General features: G+C 46.4%; 1 protein-coding gene across 10 annotated transcripts in view; it reads left to right on the top strand.

Moving 5' to 3' along the window:
- Window positions 1–18367, top strand: part of NF2 (NF2, moesin-ezrin-radixin like (MERLIN) tumor suppressor) — a 96041-nt gene that overhangs the window by 26290 nt on the left and 51384 nt on the right. For all 10 annotated transcript variants that reach the window (XM_088660132.1, XM_088660133.1, XM_088660130.1 and 7 more), the window contains 4 exons: window positions 11552–11620; window positions 13308–13390; window positions 14760–14835; window positions 16636–16770. In XM_088660132.1, coding sequence (XP_088516258.1) covers window positions 11552–11620; window positions 13308–13390; window positions 14760–14835; window positions 16636–16770 — 363 coding nt within the window. The remainder of the gene's footprint in view (window positions 1–11551; window positions 11621–13307; window positions 13391–14759; window positions 14836–16635; window positions 16771–18367) is intronic.

An 18367-nucleotide genomic window follows, 5' to 3' on the forward strand; every position in this document is an offset into this window, starting at 1 on the left:
ATAACGGTAGCAGAGACCTATTTATCCAGCTGGGAAAGCCTGTCGGAACAGACATTTCTTTACTTGTTGCCAGGAAAGTGGTGGTAGCAGGTGCCCATTGTATCCCGACAGGGATGCCGTTTCACAGCTGAAAGCCCTGCTTGTGAGTTTTAGTGAAGTGGGCTTCTGATCTCTTTGGAACTTGCGGGAGATGGTCTCTGCAGTGACCTACTGGGTAAAGAAGGGACCCTGCTCATACAACAGGCCTCATTTTGCCGAAGGGCTTCGCTGCAATCTCCCATCGATGGCTTCTCCACGTCTTCAGCTGCAATAGTATGAGGAGCCAGGGGGGGCAGATTCATGCATCACCCTCACCTAGCAAACGTTCATAGCTTACTCTGTTCACTGATTATACCGCTTAACACCTCCCCCCCCCCCCCGGCCTCTTGTGTCATTTCATTTGAAAAATAAGAGGAAAAGAACACTGCTTGAGGGGGGACAGTTGTGTAGAAAAACGATGCTCGACACATAAATATTGATAAATGCTTATTGTTTGATGCTGTATTCTTTGCGGCTCCAACGTCTGGTGACTAATGCATCTTACGTTTTCGTTAGCAAAAAAAAGGGGGGGGGGAGAAGTCATTTCATTTAGGAAACTGACCCGCAGAGGAAGATGAGTCTCTTAATAAGTGTTTACAAAAGACTGCAATGTATTGAGCCCCTGTGCACCATCCTGCTATTAGACCACACGGGCGAGCATTGATAGTCTCCTTTTGCTGCCTGTGCATCACGTTCTCAAGCAGGGGGTGTGTAGAACAGCTCTAATTGGCAGAAAAGTAGCTCTCTGGAGCAGACTTCGCCATCTTCTACCTGTTGAGCTCCAAAATCGTTATTCCTTTGTGTGTTTTCTCCTCAGCACACGGTTGTATAACATTTCTTCTTCCTGTAAAGGAGCTCTTCCTCGTTTATTCCATCTCTTGGCCTTGTGGCTGGAAATATAATGTTGTCATGTACATCTTTTTGAGAAACTGCAGGCAGGGTGGTTCTGCAAATCTGCTTGTCAGTGGTGACTAACCCTCTCACCAGTGGCCAGAAGCAGATTGGGGGTATGTGGGTGTCACGAGAGGGAGCATGCGCCCCGGGTGGCAGGTTAGAGGGGGTGGGAAAACCACACCCTGTGTGGCGGATCCTGCACTTCCCTTCTTAGAAAAGGTAAGCCTAGCCTCCAGTCTTTCTCTGATGAAAATAGGAATGTCCTATTCCACAACAATAATAACAATAACAACGATAAATTTACTGTAAATCAGACTGGGTTGCCCCGGCCACTCTGAGCGGCTTCCAACATTAAATACATTAAACATTAAAAAAACTTCCCTGTACAGAGCTGCCTTCAGATGTCTTCTAAAGGTTGTATAGTTACTTATCTCCTTGGCATCGGGGTCGCAGGACTCCAACATTTCCCCTGTGAAAATAGAGACGTCCTAAGGCATGGGTAGGCAAACTAAGGCCTGGGGGCCAGATCCGGCCCAATTGCCTTCTAAATCCAGCCCGTGGACGATCCGGGAATCAGCTTGTTTTTACATGTGTAGAATGTGTCCTTCTATTTAAAATGCATCTCTGGGTTATTTGTGGGGCATAGGAATTCGTTCACCCCCCACCCAAAAAAATATAGTCCGGCCCCCCACAAGGTCTGAGGGACAGTGGACCGGCCCCCGGCTAAAAAAGTTTGCTCACCCCTGTCTAAGGAAAAGCGGGACATTCCAGGATCAAATCAGGAAGCTGTATGGCTTTTGTAATTCCGGGACTGTCCCCGGAAAATAGGGGCACTTGGAAGATTCTAGGTGGGTGGCCACCTCCCTGCTTCTTTTAATAAGTGAGACCTGGTCATTAACATAAGGCTGCAGGTCTGTGGCACATCTCTCTCCCCACCCCTTTCTCCCATGCCATGTTGACATCAGGGCCAGACTCCTCTTTTATGTTCCTCCTAAAACATCTATGGCCTATCCACGTTGTCTTGGAAGCCGCTGTCATTTTCTCCTTCCTCTTCCTGGAGCAGGCAAGGAGACGGGTCTTTCTACAGAAGCCTGCATGGGACACAAAGAAAAAAAAATACTTTCTCTACTTTGTCCCCCCTTTGTTGGTGCTAGTGGTGCAGACCTTTGTCCTTTAGGGCAAAATTTGTAGAGCTGGTACTCTGGCAAGTTTCCCCACCCTGCATGCTTTCTCCAAAGACTCCCCGCTTACTTTTGCTGCTCCCTCTTTCAAAAGGTGTAGCACAGCCTTCCCCCAACAACAATTCCCATCGGCCGCAGTCAACATGAGTCAGATTAGCTCCCCCAAAACTGGGGGTTAGCCACCCCAGCTGTATTGCAGTCATGCCATTGTGCTCATGGGCAGGTGTTCTTATAAACGTGGCATTTTTTTAAAAAAAGGCCCAATAAATGCCCTTTTCTCAAAGCAATAAATGCGCCAACTCCTTTTCCTAAAAGTGTGAGTCATCGTCATACGTGACTCTGCCTGTTACGGCCTCTTGGATTTTGTAGTATTGCAGCTCCTTCCAGAGCTGCTGCTCCTCCCCCATCCCCCTATTTGTTATTTCTGAAACTAATAATGTTTTGGTATCTTGAATATAAATGTGAACAAATTTATTTGGTGCAAGCGAAACCAGATGTTTGCGTGATAGAAAGACAATCTACAAGTAAAAACATAAACATGAATCAGTGTTCCTTCAAGAAGAACCGTTTTCGTGACACTTTTAAATATCTCGTTTAATTGAAAAGCTCTCTCTGCGTGTGCTTTTTTTCTCCTAAAAGTTTGCAAGGTTACGCAAGCCAACATATCTTGAAGAATGTATGCTATCCTTCATTTTCACAGCCACCCACCCCCTTTCCTAAATTTGAATCGCCAATCCCTCATCCTGGCTCGCTGTTGGTAAATCACTCCTGAGCTATTTGTTAACCGTTCTCTGAACTCATAAGTAAGACTGTCAGCTGATTTAAAGATTATTATTATTGTTTAAAAAATGGTTTTGACTTTTCTCCAGTCATTTAAACTTGAATTATTGCAATGCTGCTGTGAAGGTGCCTTTTCTGGGGATTCGTGAAGGAAGGTGTCTCTCTCAAGGTGCCTGATAAATACAAGGAAGTATTGCTCAGTGTTAGAAGGGAAGTCTACCTCTTAAAAATGTCCCTCTTAAAGATGTCAAGGTTTGCGAGGACTATAGAATATCCATTTTGAAAGCAAAACTCTACCATCACTTTTGGTCAGTTGCACTGTTACTCCTACCACTGGTGTGTTGGAAATGCAGATTGGCTCTGCTAGTGCCTTTGCACAATGCTGACCTTGCTGGTGTTCCTCTACTTCCAGGAAAGCAACGGCAACAGAACTGATCAGAGTATCATAGCCCTTTCCGAATCTCGTTGCTGAGCAGGCAGTGGCGAGGAGTCTAGGGTTGCCAGACTCAGTAGTGGACAGGACTTCTGTACCTTTAATTGCCCTGCTCTCTTTTGAGTCTGGAAACCTTAAAGAGAAACCAGCAGACCCTTTGCTTGGAAATTAAACAAAGGATCTGCTGGTTACTCTTTAAGGTTTCCAGACTCAAAAGAGAGCAGGGCAATTAAAGGCACAGAAGTCCTGTCCACTACTGAATCTGGCAACCCTATAGGAGTCTCCGAGGAACATTTGCCTGAGAGCAGAATCCACATACGAAGTCCGACAGCCCAAAGGTCATGGAGTCCAGTTGATCACAGAGTCATGGGTCTAGTCCAGAGGTCAGGAAATCCAGATGATCACAGAGCCAAGGGTCCAGGCAATAGGTCAGGAAGTCCAGATCAGAAAGCTGAGGCTCCAGCAGGAAGCAGCAAGGAAGGACCAGGAACTACAGGCGTTGTTTCCAGCATCTGACTGCTGCTGAGTGTTTTCTTTATGAAGGCCAAAGCCAGCTGGTTCTCATCTGTGCCTTCTCTCTGTGAAGGCTGATCAGCTGCAGGTGGAGTCACTCCCTCTTCTCCCCCTTCAGGCTGCTGTTCAGCAGGCGAAGCTGACTCCTGGCCCATGACACAGAGGTCAGGTGAGCGCAACTGTCTTTGTCTGCTGCCGGTTAAGTGAGCGTTGCCATCTTCGCTGGCCTGCACCCTTTTTTGTTTTTAAAATAAGGTCCTAATACTTTTATCCAAAAGGGCCACCCCATACACCGAGTTTGGATGGAAGCAGGAAGGAGAAACTCTTTTTTAGTCATTTGTATTCTTTGCCAAGGGGCTTAAGGAAGTGGGCTTGTTTTTCTAACCCTCCTTATTTTACGCTGCATGGTGACTCTGTGAGGTGGGTTAGGTTGAGAGATAGGGACTGGTTCAAGGTCACCCAATGTGGTTTCACAAAGTGTGGATCTAAATCAGGGGTCAGCAAACTTTTTCAGCAGGGGGCCAGTCCACTGTCCCTCAGACCTTGTGGGGGGCAAACTATATTTTGAAGGGGGGGGGGAAATGAACGAATTCCTATGCCCCACAAATAACCCAGAGATGCCTTTTAAATAAAAGCACGCATTCTACTAATGTAAAAACACTAGGCAACTCCACAAATAACCCATAAAAGGACATACTGTATTCTACTCATGTAAAAACATGCTGATTCCTGGACCATCCGCAGGCCGGATTTAGAAGGTGATTGGGCCAGATCCTGCCCCCAGGCCTTAGTTTGCCTACCCATGATCTAAATCAGGCATAGGCAACCTTGGCTCTCCAGTTGTTTTGGAACTACAACTCCCATGATCCCTGACCACTGGCCCTGTTAGCTAGGGATCATGGGAGTTGTAGTTCCAAAACATCTGGAGAGCCAAGGTTGCCTATGCCTGATCTAAATGGGAGTGCCATTTAGCACCACTGCGCTGAGCAAAGGCATTTCTTACTCGCCTCGCTCCCACAAGAGGTAGTGATGGCCACCAACCTAGATGACGTTAAAAGAGAATTGGGCAAATTCATGAAGGCTTTTAAGGGGTGCCGGCCATGATGGCTATGCTCTGCCTCCGTAATGGGAGGCAGTCATGCTTCTAAATACCGGTCGCTAGAAACTGCAGGGGGGGGAGAGTTGCTCTTGCACTCAGGTCCTGCTTGCAGGTTTCCCACAAGCATCTGGTTGGCCACTGTGAGAACAGGAAGCTGGACTAGATGGGCTTTTGGCCTGATCCAGTGGGTTCTTCTTAGTTTCTTACGCATTTCATCAATTTTTGTGCCTGCTCTTTCTGTGCTTCGATTGGTTAATGGATTGATTGCAATTTTAGGATGATGATGGATTGCATGCTGCATCAGGTGTCTTATACTGAAAGGTGGCTTAGAGATTATAGAAGCAACAATAAACATACTTGTGAGGGACAGGGGATACCGAGAGGTCCCTCCCATCATAAGTTCCAGCCCATCCCCAAGCGCTGGGGAGAGCAGGGAGAGTTCTGCCTCCAGCGGAGAATCAGGAAGTGGTGTCCGAGGCTCAGGCAAGGTAGCGGAGCCACTGACCAAGGTGAGACAGGAAGGGGGGAGCCCGGGGGGAAGGCCAGTCCCGCCGATGCCGGAATTATGCAAGAAACGTCGGGGGAAGAGGCTGGGTCTCCCCAAGCTTCTTTGCTGGAAGAAAACGCGCAAACCTCCATTCGGAGGTACTGACACCTAACCGCAAGCATGTATATAGATCGCTCTGACCACTGTAAATAATCAGCACTTAATAAAAGCCTAAAAGGACTATGCTGTGAGGAGTCGTTACTCTAGAGTAGCCACATCAGCATCTCTGACAATACTGATTAAAATCCACCTAGCCTCATAATCAGTCCGTGATGGACTCTGGAGTTGCACTGATGAATCTGTTAAGAGCCCTCCCCATAATTTTTAGTATTTTCGACTGCCCGAAACGGTAAATCCATTCTCCTTGGACATAAATGAGACTCTTTGGATCACACCCTTCTCTTGGTGGTTGGGTTCCCCCCCAAATAGCTCTGCTCCTACCGAAACCAGTGGGGAGCTGTCAGGTGCCCAGTGCCTCCCTGGATGTTCCCTTACAAAGTTTCTTGCATAAATTGGAGTTGAGTCAGATGCTGATGGGGCATTTCCTTCCGCATCTGTGCCAGCTCCAAATTTGGCACTTCCGCCTTGAAGCCCCTCTTTTCTCGCACTGAACGTCTTTTACCGCCTTGAGGATGTGTGTGGGCAGCTTGTTGATGCTGATTGTCAAGCTCCGTAGCATGTCTCCCCCCCCCCCCTCCATCCTTGCTCAAAACTTTTAAATAGAGGCTGATTGAGAAGGTCTTCTGACTTCCTGCCTTTGCTTTATTTGATCATTTGTCTTCCTTAAAAAACTGCCGTGCAGGACTCTCCTCCCCTCTGACTTTCCTCATGGATGTTGAGGACGTTCTTTGCATACCGGGGTTAATTACTGTATGAAATCACGTCCTGGCTTTATAAGTGAATGATGGCAGGACTTTTGGCAGCTCTTTCATCGATGGGTCAAAATGGAATCAAAATATTTCCGGTATATATATATATCTAGATGTATTACTTGTAAATTGCCTTCTCTTGGAACACCCATTCAGGGGGCGGCTGTTGCGTGCCCCTTTGTACTGAATTCCTTCTGCATGTTCTATGGGAGCATCTGGCTTGAGTTCTTAATTTCCAAATTGACAGTTTCATTGGGCTTCTCGCTATTTGAAGGGTATCGGCTCAAAATGATGGATCGTATGAACCCTCGTGAATAATGATTTTGGTGCTCTTTAGTGGCCCAATTTAGGTAAAAGAGCTTTTGGCAGGCAGATTGGCTGCTGTCTCCAGCTGCTCATCTAAATCTTGCTTACATGGATGAAAGTTAGGGTTTTTTAAACTTTTTATTTTTCATGTATAACAATAGCATGTAAAAAAAAATCCAAGGTGCTCAAGGCAGCATACAGAGCTTTCCTCCTCCCCGTTTTATCTTTACAACAACCTTGCAAGGTGGGTTAGGCTAAGAGACAGTGACGGTCCCAAAGTCACCCAGTGACCTTCGGTCAGTCCAGCACTCCAACCACTACACGAATCCTGGCTCATATTTGGTTTGGTATGCAATACATACTACCTTTTGCATCATTATTTTAAAAAATACGTATGGGGAATCTGAAGAGCAGTGCACTGTTTCATTGCAGCACACCAGATCTTTCCAGGATAGTTATTGTGGCCCCAATTTCACTAGGTCTTGACCCTGGCATGAGCCCATGCCACAAAATCATCTTCCCCATTTGCCTCGTTGCTGGTACTTGCTCTGTCCATTGAGGCTATATTGCCGTATTAAAGATTTTCCATTCTTGAAATGTTCCTCCGTCTTCCAGTTTTCCAATTTCTTGGTCTTCTGTGTTGCATCTTATCTTGACTGATTTTCTGCCCCTACTTTTTGCTGGTTTAGAATCTGTTAAAAATCCAGGTAAATTATGAGGGTGTTTCCTTTATTGGTAAGATGAAAATGCATTGCATATTAAGAAATTTACAAGGTGTTTTAACCGCCCCCCCCCCACATTCTAACCAATTATAGGCATGCATTGATGCCATTAAAGGATCTTTTCCTTCACACTGCATTCTTCAACTTCTTTTTGTAAAAATAAAAATAAAAATCTGAATAAAAATGGTGTGTGTGTGTGTGTATTTCCCTTTTATTCCTGGTCACCACAGATTTATTGTAATAATAACAATTTTATGTATGTACTGTGTGTATCTATATACTTAGTAAAGTTCAGAATAGGCAGTGTCTTTTTTTTCAGAAACAAAAAATGATTCCTTCACACAAAATAGCCCTATTTACACACACACAAAAGCCTTCCTCAGACTTTTTGTAAAGGAAAACATGTTGAAATTACTGCTTGGCGATAGTCATTGTGCGCTTTTCCCTGAGCTGTTCCGCCCCACTCAAACCTTTGAGAAGGTTGCCCCAGCCCAATTTATTTTCTGCTGCTCTGTACTGCCAAAATAGTTGTCAGACTTTTGTTCCCATATAATGGCCACAGAATCCTATTTTGCTTCTGTTGTGTGGAAGATCTGCGCCCTGAAAGCTATAGAAAACGGCATAAAGTCAACAGTTGCAGAATCTCCTGGAACTGACATTGATGTGGAAGAATTCAGGAGAGCAGCTTGGTCAGAACTAGGGGTGGGCGAGAAATTCGGTTTGATATGCAATTTAGTGCACGCTTACCGGTATCTAAATTTGCACATTCTCCCAATCTCATGATGCAGGTTTCCAACCAAAAAATGTTGCACAAAACGCATATATTAGGGGGACGTTTGCACAAAAATGCATATATTAAAAAGAGTCTGCTGGATCAGGTCCATAGCCCATCTAGTCTAGCATTCTGTTTACACAGTGGCCAATCAGATGCTCCTATGGGTAACCCAAAAGCAAAATACAGGCACCAAGTCTCCCTTCCTGTGGCTTCCAGCAACTGTTATTCAGAAACATGGCTGCCTCCAATTGTGAAGGTGGAGCATAGCCATCCTGGCTAGCAGCCATCGAGAGCCTTCTCCTCCAGATATTTGTGCAGTCCTCTTTTAAAGCCATCCAAGTTGGCGGTCATCACTGCTTCCTGTGGGAATGAGTTCCATAGGTTAACAATGCACTGTGGGAAGGAGTCCTTTCTTTTACCTGTCCTGAATCTTCCAGCTTCCAGCTTCCTTGGACATGCACGGATGTGCTTAAGTTTGTGCACACTCTGTAGTTTGCAGCTGCACCAGGGGTGGGCAGCCTCAGGCCTGTGGGCCAAATGCAGTCCTGCAGGCCTCTCTGTAGGGGCCCCTTGGGACTCTAGCTCTGTTTCTTCTCCCAAGTGCTTTTTCCCATATGGAACATAGAATCATAGAGTTGCAAGGGACTCATGGAACATAGAATCATAGAGTTGGAAGGGACTCATGGAACATAGAATCATAGAGTTGGAAGGGACTCATGGAACATAGAATTATAGAGTTGGAAGGGACTCATGGAACATAGAATTATAGAGTTGGAAGGGACTCATACAGAACATAGATTCATAGAGTTGCAAGGGACTCATATGGAACATAGAATCATAGACAAAAATAAATAAATAAAAATCCTTCCAGTAGCACCTTAGAGACCAACTAAGTTTGTCATAGGTATGAGCACAAAAGCTCATACCTATGACAAACTTAGTTGGTTTCTAAGGTGCTACTAGAAGGATTTTTTAAATTTTGTTTTGACTACATCAGACCAACACGGCTAAAAAAAGGTAAAGGGCCCCTGACCATCAGGTCCAGTCGTGTCCAACTCTGGGGTTGCGGCGCTCATCTCGCTCTATAGGCCGAGGGAGCCGGAGTTTGTCCGCAGACAGCTTCCGGGTCATGTGGCCAGCATGACTAAACTGCTTCTGGTGCAACTGGACACCGTGATGGAAACCAGAACGCACGGAAATACTGTTTACCTTCCCGCCGGAGCGGTCCCTATTTATCTACTTGCACTTTGATGTGCTTTCGAACTGCTAGGTGGGCAGTAGCTGGGACCGAGCAACGGGAGCTCACCCCGTTGCAGGGATTCGAACCGCCGACCTTCTGATCAGCAAGCCCTAGGCTCAGTGGTTTAACCCACAGCGCCACCTGGGTCCCTACCAACACGGCTACCTACCTGTAAATAGAATCATAGAATCATAGTTGGAAGGGACTCATCTAGTCCAACCCCTGGCAATGCAGGAATACGCAGCTGTCCCATATGAGGATCAAACCTGCAACCTTGGTGTTATCAACACCATGCTCTAACCAGCTGAGCTATCCCGGGTCATGCCCTTGAACTGCGGCAATGCCTCTTCCTTCCCTGGATGGAGAGATGTGTGCAGTGTGCATTTGTGTGGGTGTATAGAAACATGCAGCATTGCCTACTAACATAAGCGTCACACCCATTGCTCTGCCCACGTTTTACTTTTAGCCCTGCCTGCCACTGAAAGGTTGCCCCCAAGTAGGGATGGGATTCACTGTTCTGTACCTGTTCATCTTTTGATCACATTGTCATTTCTCAAACTCGGCCTGCAGCGATTCGCTGAACGTGTATGGTCTCTTGCAAAAAGAGTGTTATTATTCTTCATTCTCCTGACGGTGGCATGATTGCCTCTTGCATAGAATGCATTTCCCTGATATGTGCACATTTTTCGCTATTTGCAGTACCCACGGCTGTTATTGATAGCCCATCCTCAAGTATCCATCTGGCCCCAGGGGGTGGGAAAACAAAACAAAAGATTTAAAATCAATATCTGCGGGTGAATGGCACAGACCATCAGCGGGACACCCCTATGGGGAAAAAGCATTTACCGTAACATATCCTTTCCCCTTCCTCTTCTTCTTGAAAGCTTGTAAAAATCTTATTTTTTTTTTTAAAAAAAGTTGTATTCCATTTAAACCTATTTGTTAATATAAATAAACAACAGCAGCAATAACTATTTTAGTGAGATTCACATTGTAAACGTTTACACTAATGCGAAACATTTTTGCGTTACAGAGCATCACCCACTGGGTGGGTGGGAGTTTGGATTGTCTCTGTCTTTCTCCATGGAAAAGAAGTGTCTGTTGTTTCCTCTTCTGCATGAGAAACAAAATGAAAAACACGATATTAATATATGCTGACGAGAGTACAGAAAACTTGTGTACTTTGAAATGCCCTCCGTTTTGTACAGCGGTGTGTGAGACTGCCTCTGGGAAGCTCAGAGAATAAGTCTTCTAGAATTAAAAACGGAGATTCTGATTTTAAGGTTTTGTGGGGTTGGTATGAGGCAAGAAGCTTTAACCAACACAGGCTTGGAGGTGGGGGGTGGGAAGCTGCATTGACCCCACCACAGTCAAAGTCCAGAGTTGGATTGCGCTATGCTTTCCTTAACAGAGGAGAGAATTGTCTTCTGGTCTGATGACGATTAAATAAAGAAAACTTTACAATAAACAGAAGGTCATTTTCTGGCCTGTTAAGATAATTTATCAAACGCCCTTCACCCTAAGGTCCCAATGTGGATTACGACGTTAAAATACAGCATTAAAAAAACCCAGTTCAAAGCAACTTGCAATCATAAACATAAGGTGGGTCCTAAAAATATGCACCTAAATTGACAATTTAATTGTTACTGGTGTGGCGTCATGGTTAGTGTTGGACTGTGACCTGGGAGACCGGGAGACTCAGTCATGAAGCTCATCTTGGGCCGGTCGCAATCTCTTAGCCTAACCTACCTCGCAGGGCTGTTGTGAGGATGAAGGGGAGGGGAGAACCATGTACACCACCTTGAGCTCACTGGAAAGTAAAGGTGGTAAATAAATATAATAAATAATAATACATAAATTAATTTTTTAAAAAAACAACAGGGTAAAAAGGTGCATCTTCAACATTGTCCGGAATCTGTATAACGAGAGTGCCGGGTGCACCTCTGTTTCATTCAGCGAATGAATTTGGGAGTTGGGACCTTGACCCTCCTCTAACAATAGATCTCTGCCTCTTCATGCACCAGGGCCTGTCTCTGTCTCTTTGTGCGCCAGGGCTGGATAAGTACCCCCGTTTTAACACTACACATCCCTGTCTTGTGTTTTTTCCCCTCCAGTATGGTGACTACGATCCCACTGTTCACAAGCGTGGCTTCTTGGCCCAAGAAGAGTTGCTCCCAAAGCGGGTAAGGCTCTGTCTTGCTTCGTTGGACATAGGCAAAGGTGAAGAGGCCTCAGCTCTTAGTCAGAGAGCAGCATGTTGGGCCTGAATCCCCAGAGAGCTGCTGCCAATCAGTGTATGCTGAGCTAGAGCAGGCATATGCAAACTCGGCCCTCCAAATGTTTTAAGACTACAATTCCCATCACCCCTGACCACTGGCCCTGTTAGCTAGGAATCATGGGAGTTGTAGTCCCAAAACAACTGGAGGACCGAGTTTGCCTATGCCTGAGCTAGAGGGACGAGTTGGTCTTCTTCGGCATAAGGCAGCTTGCTGGCTTCCTTGGAAATGATAGCAGAACATTAGAATTGCCTTTCCCCCAAATGCACTTTCCAGATTGGGCTCTGCAGCTCTGCTGAAGATAATGACCATTATTTTGGTCTGCTTCGCAAAGGCTCTCGGATGGGGAAGGGCTGTAGCTCAGGGGCAGAACATCTGCCTTGCATACAGGGGGTTTCAGGTTTTATCCCGAGCATTTGCGGGTAGGGTTGGAGAAGACTTCCTATCTGAGCTGCTGCCAGCCAGTGTAGACAGTACTGAGCTAGATATACAAAGGCCCTGACTCTATATAAGGCAGTTCCCTATAGCTCAGGCTTCCTCAAATTCGGCCCTCCAGATGTTTTGAGACAATGCCCATCATCCCTGACCACTGGTCCTGCTAGCTAGGGAGCATGGGAGTCTGCCTGGGCTGCTAATGTAATGGTAAAGGTAAAGGGCCCCCTGACCATCAGGTCCAGTCGTGTCCGACTCTGGGGTTGCGGCGCTCATCTTGCTCTATAGGCAGACAGCTTCCAGGTCATGTGGCCAGCATGACAAAGCTGCTTCTGGTGAACCAGAGCAGTGCACGGAAACGCCGTTTACCTTCCCGCCGGAGCGGTCCCTATTTATCTACTTGCACTTTGACGTGCTTTTGAACTGCTAGGTGGGCAGGAGCTGGGACCGAGCAACGGGAGCTCACCCCTTTGCAGCGATTCAAACCGCCGACCTTCTGATCAGCAAGCCCTAGACTCTGGTTTAACCCACAGCGCCACCTGGGTAATGAACTGTAAATGATGAACAGGAAGTGGTTTGTTTCCCTACTTTGTTGAGATGCAAACCTTGGTTGGGAAAGGCAAGTAAGGTGCCGTGTCCATGCCTCTGTCTGTCTGCTTCAGTTACTTATACTGAGCAACAATGGCTCAAAGACAATATAGTACCACTTGATGAGCCGTCCTGCAGGATGTGGCATTTCAAACATGGTCTAACTTTGACCATTAGCCTGCACTGTCCATTTCTGAGACAAAACTGCAGGTAGGTGGGGCTTCCCTGAGCTAAGTTACTTTATAAATCCTAGAATCCTAGAATTGCAGAATTGGGACTTTCAGCCCAAACACCTGCAAACATAGCTAAAGACTCCCTGCCAGATGGCCACCAAACCTCTGCTTAAAAACCTCGAAGGAGAGTTCGCCACCTTCCAAGGTATTCCACTCCACTGTTTAACCAGCTCTTTAACCTCAGAAAGTTCTCCCCAATGTTTAATTGGAATCGCCTTTCTTGTAATTTGAATCCATTGGTTTGGGTCCAGTCCTCAAGAGCAGCAGAAAACAAGCTTGCTCCATCTTCCATGTGACAGCTCTTCAGATATTTGAAGATGTCTTTGTGTCTCACTCTTCAGGTGATAAACTTATACCAGATGACCCCAGAAATGTGGGAAGAAAGAATAACAGCTTGGTATGGCCAACATCGAGGCAGAGCCAGGTGAGTCTTTGCATCCTCAGTGCCCTTTTCAGAGCACTTTGAGGGTTTTTTGTTCCAATCGAGTGGTATATAAATTTTACGAAATAAATAGTAGCTGGGATACCAACCAAAGTTTTTACATTCATAACCATGAGAGCTGGAAATTTGAAAATTTGTAGGAATCTGAAAAATCTTAAGAGTTGATGTGCAGCCTGCTCTAAAAGCAGAATCTCACGTCCTTTGTTTTAAGGATGGCAGCAAAACACAGGTCTGATCAGGGAATAATGGACTAGTAACTTATGCTTATGACCTAGAGAAGGGATCCTTGTGGAAGTCCTATAACACTTAGACGTCTCTAAGATAAGCATAGAAAATGGGTAGCCTCCCTCATTTTGTTTTGCTCCTTTCCCTCCATAATAGTGGAGGCTGACCGAATAGGGAAACTGGGACAGTTCCCCACCAGCCTCCCTTCTTATTTACAACCAACCCATGGGGTGGCCCTGCATCTCATTGGTTCTGGTTCTGCCTGCTTTTGGCACCTCTGCCTTCTGCCCTTTGAGTATCAGTACCACCAACCACTACTGCACCCTACAACACAGCAGTGGGCAACTCTTTATTTTCACTAAGGGTGATCAACTATGCCCTTGAAATTTAGGGTGTTTGGGAAGGGGGAAAATAAAAATGTCATATTTCCTTTGCGGAACATCCATTTTAACAGAAATTAGGATGCAGTAAACCTGCAGGAAGGGATTTGCTGTGGATCCTTTTTTGCTTATATCTCTTACATATAATAAAAAGGGAAGGTTGTCATCATGTAGCAGTTTGCTTGGCCACTGATAGGTGGTGATGTGCACTATACTGTGACAATAGACTTCTGAGAGCTGCTGGAGCAGTGGAGGAGGGAGAAAGAGGCAGGCAGGCAGCTGCAAATGGAGGTGTTTTTTTTTTGCCAGGAAGGGTGGTTTAGGGGAGGTGCAAGGGAGGATTACGGTTGGCCAGAGGGATGTTGTTGCCAGACAGAGTTGGCAAGCAAAGTGAGTGATGGCAGAGCCTCTAGTTTGTGTGTGTGCTTGTGTTTGTGAAATACCTTGAGACCATCTTGAGCATGCTGCGTAATATCTCTGTGAAGCTAAGAACCCGTCTTATTCCTTTGTTCTCTCCCAGTCTCCTGCATATTCCATAAGGTCCTGTTTCTGTCAAGCTTTTGTAGCTCTAAACCAGGCATCCCCAAACTTCGGCCCTCCAGATGTTTTGGACTACAATTCCCATCTTCCCTGACCACTGGTCCTGTTAGCTAGGGATCATGGGAGTTGTAGGCCAAAACATCTGGAGGGGCCGCAGTTTGGGGATGCCTGCTCTAAACTGTCTGCCCCACTGTTCACATTTACAGGGATGAAGCTGAAATGGAGTACCTGAAGATTGCCCAGGACCTCGAGATGTATGGCGTGAACTATTTTGCAATCCGGGTAAAAGCCCCAAGTTTTGCATTGCACTTTTTTGGGGTGGTGGTGGTATGAGGGCAGGAGGCCCTTGAACAAAAGAAGAGGGGAACCAGTTGTGCGGAAGGACTCTGGCCAGCAGACTCTGGCTTTGCTAAAGATGCCTTCCATAATGCAGAGGAGAGTTTGATGTACTGGCAGCTTTTCTGCTGTAGCCTTACCTGCAACCAGGAAAGGGCCGCTGAGAGGCTTCCCCAGGGGGATGAATGCGTCACTTCTGCTGCAGTTCGTTCTGCCTCGGGAAGCCTGAGTGCTCTAGCTCTGCCTCCTCCTGCCCTCCCTCTTTGGTCAGGTTGATCCTGTAGAACAAAGGTTTTTGGATTTGTGAGCACATTTGCAAATGGAATACACTGTCGCGAGCAACACACCCACCCACCCACACCCCATAACTTATTCTACTGGCTTTTTTCAATCTTAATTCAGGGAAGAGATCTAGTTCAATGGAAGAGTATTGCTTTGCATGCAGAAGGTCCCAGGTTCAATCTCCAGAGTCTCCAGTTAGGGCTGGGCATTTCCCCTGTCTGACTGAAACCGCAGAGAGCCGCTGCCAGTCAGTGTAGACCAGGGGTGGCCAACTCCAAAGAGACTGCGATCTACTCACAGAGTTAAAAACTGGCAGTGATCTACCCCCTTTGGGGGGGGGGTTTCAGGTCAAAGTTGTTAAGCTTTTTTTCAGGGAGGAGGAAAGCCCCGTTTTTTAGGGGTTCAGGTCAAAGTTGTTGAGTTTTTTTTTTAGGAAGGAAGAAGGCCCATTTTTAAGGGGTTCAGGTCAGAGTTGTTGAGCTTTTCTGAAGCGGGAGGAAAGCCCTCTTTGGGGAGGGGGTGAAGGGCTAAAATGCTGCACATTTTTAAGGGCAGTCAAAGTTGTTGAGCTTCTTTGGTGGGAACCAGTGATCTACCACAGATGTCCAGTGATCTACTGGTAGATCACGATCTACCTGTTGGACATGCCTGGTGTAGACAATATGGAGCCTGGTGGAGCAAGGCTCTGACTTCACACCAAATACAAAGCATAAAACTAAAAGGAAGAAAAGAAAATACTTCTGATTCTTCGTCTATCAGCTTTATAGTCTTCTGCAAAACCCTTGCTCCATAATAGCATCTAACTCTTCTGCTTTCTATAGACCAACCTGTTTTCAGTCTCCCAACCAGCTTCATTTTACATGTTCGTGCAAAAGTCCATAAGGTGCCTTATAGCAAGGCTCTGAATTCATATAAGGCAGCTTCCTGTGCTTGAGTGTGTTCACTGGAACTCAGTGGTAGAGCATCTTATTGGCATGTAGAAAGTCCCAGGTTCAATGCCTGGCATCTCCTGGAAGATCTAGGAGAGATTTCCTGCCTGGAACCCTGAAGAGCCACGGCCAGGCAGCGAAGGCAATACTGAGCCAGATGGCCCAATGGTCTAATCAGTATAAGGCAGCTTCATATGCTCCTAAAAATTTTTTGGGGGGAGGGAGACAACTTGACCAGGGGAAACCTGTAAGCACAAGGGAAAGCCTCTGTGTGTGCATGTGCACCCACGGGTGCTGCACTGGCAACCCCTACCATAGAATTGTTGAGCCACGGTGGGATGGACCTAGGTGGGATTCATGTGTCAGATTCGCTGAGCCATTTCAGATGGAGACAATGTAGAATTGTAGAGTTGGAAGGGACCCCCACGGTCATCTAGTCCAACCCCTTGCAATGCAGGAATCTTAAAAAGAAAAGAAAAAGAAAGATTCATGACAGATGGCTATGCAAAAACCTCCAATGTTCTCTTTCCTTTAGAATAAGAAAGGAACCGAGCTGCTGCTGGGCGTGGATGCCTTGGGCCTGCACATATATGATATGGAAAACAGGCTGACCCCCAAAATTTCATTTCCGTGGAATGAGATTCGGAACGTCTCTTACAGCGATAAGGAGGTAAGGCACACTCCTCTTGTCCACCTCCGGTGTCTCTGTCCAAGTGCTGATTTGAGAAAGCGGCCTCAGGCACCTCTTCCTTCCTGCTGCGGTTCCCAGGATACCTTAGGGGAAGTGATGCAGTGGAAGTGGTTAGAGGGTCAGACAAGCACCTGGGAGACCAGGGTTCGAATCCCTACTTGGGCATGTGAAGCTTGGGCCTATCACAATCTCTGAGCCTAACCTGCCTCTCAAGGCTGCTGTGGGGGTTAAATGAGGAGGGGGAGATCCATGTCTGCCACCTTGAGCTCCTTGCAGGGAGAAAGGTGGAATGTAAAGACAACAAACAAACAGCTGTTAAAGCACTAAAAGAGTTCATTAAATGTACAGTGTACAGGGGTGTGTGTGTGTGTGCTGTGGTCTAAACCACTGATCCTCTTGAGCTTGCCGATCGGAAGGTCAGCGGTTCGAATCCCTGTGACGGGGTGAGCTCCTGTTGCTCTGTCCCAGCTCCTCCCAACCTAGTAGTTTGAAAGCATGCCAGTGCAAGTAGATAAATAGGTAGCGAGAAGGTAAACAGTGTTTCTGTGTGCTCTGGTGTCCCGTTGTGCCAGAATCAGTTTAGTCCTGGTGGCCACATGACCCGGAAAGTTGTCTGTGGACAAACACCGGCTCCCTTGGCCTGAAAGCAAGATGAGCACCACAACCCCATAGTCACCTTTGACTGGACTTAACTGTCCAGGGGTCCTTTACCTTTACCTACATACAGTGTATATAAATTCAAATTCTAATAATAATAATAATAATAAGAAGAAGGATGTCCTTTTGACTGTGGTCTGTCTGGCACAGGGATGGCCAGAGTGGCTGCACCTTGCTTTCCATCAACCCTGGACAATATGTCCAGGAGGCAGGGATGATGGGAGTTGTAGTCCAACAGCGTCTGACTTGCACCATGCTGGCTATCCCCGATATAGCAGGACTGCAGAGAATCCCTTAACCTCCTGGACTCTGCAGTTCTTTAAAAACAGTCGCCGGTTTTAATTGGTAGAGTGGTTCCTTGCTCCCCTGTCCTGGAAAACGTTGACTGCGGTTTTCTTTCTTTTAAGACTGATGCAAACAGTGCAATGCAGACAAAATTAGCAGTGGCTTTTTCTTTTTTGGTGGGAGGCGGGCAGGAATAGGAGAATTGATAACATTTAAACATTATCTGGTGAGGGCCAAGAGCTTAAGGCGTTCTACTTCAGTTATTATTATTGCTGAAGCTTGAAGCAATTAGTTTATGATGCGCTCTTTTTCATTTTCATTTTTAAAAATTACAGTGTTGGATGCATAATCTTATTACAGTTAGCATTCTTGTGAGATCCTTCCCCCCTCTCCCTTTTCTGGCTATACCCAAGTTTTATCAGTTTATGTTCCCCCCACCCTTCCCTCCCATAACTGTGTACAGTATTCCACCAGGAATTGAGAGGCCCAGGACCTCGTCTGCTGGGCCTCGAACATAATAGCCTGTAATAGAGCCGCCCCTCGAGGGAAGGATCTGTCATCTTTTATCACGTCAATAATCCTCGTAATAAGACTGCCGCAAGCGAGATGTGACACGATAGTAAGCGGGGCTTAA

This window comes from Zootoca vivipara, chromosome 16, assembly GCF_965207765.1.
Source record: "Zootoca vivipara chromosome 16, rZooViv2.hap1.1, whole genome shotgun sequence".
Taxonomy (NCBI): domain Eukaryota; kingdom Metazoa; phylum Chordata; class Lepidosauria; order Squamata; family Lacertidae; genus Zootoca; species Zootoca vivipara.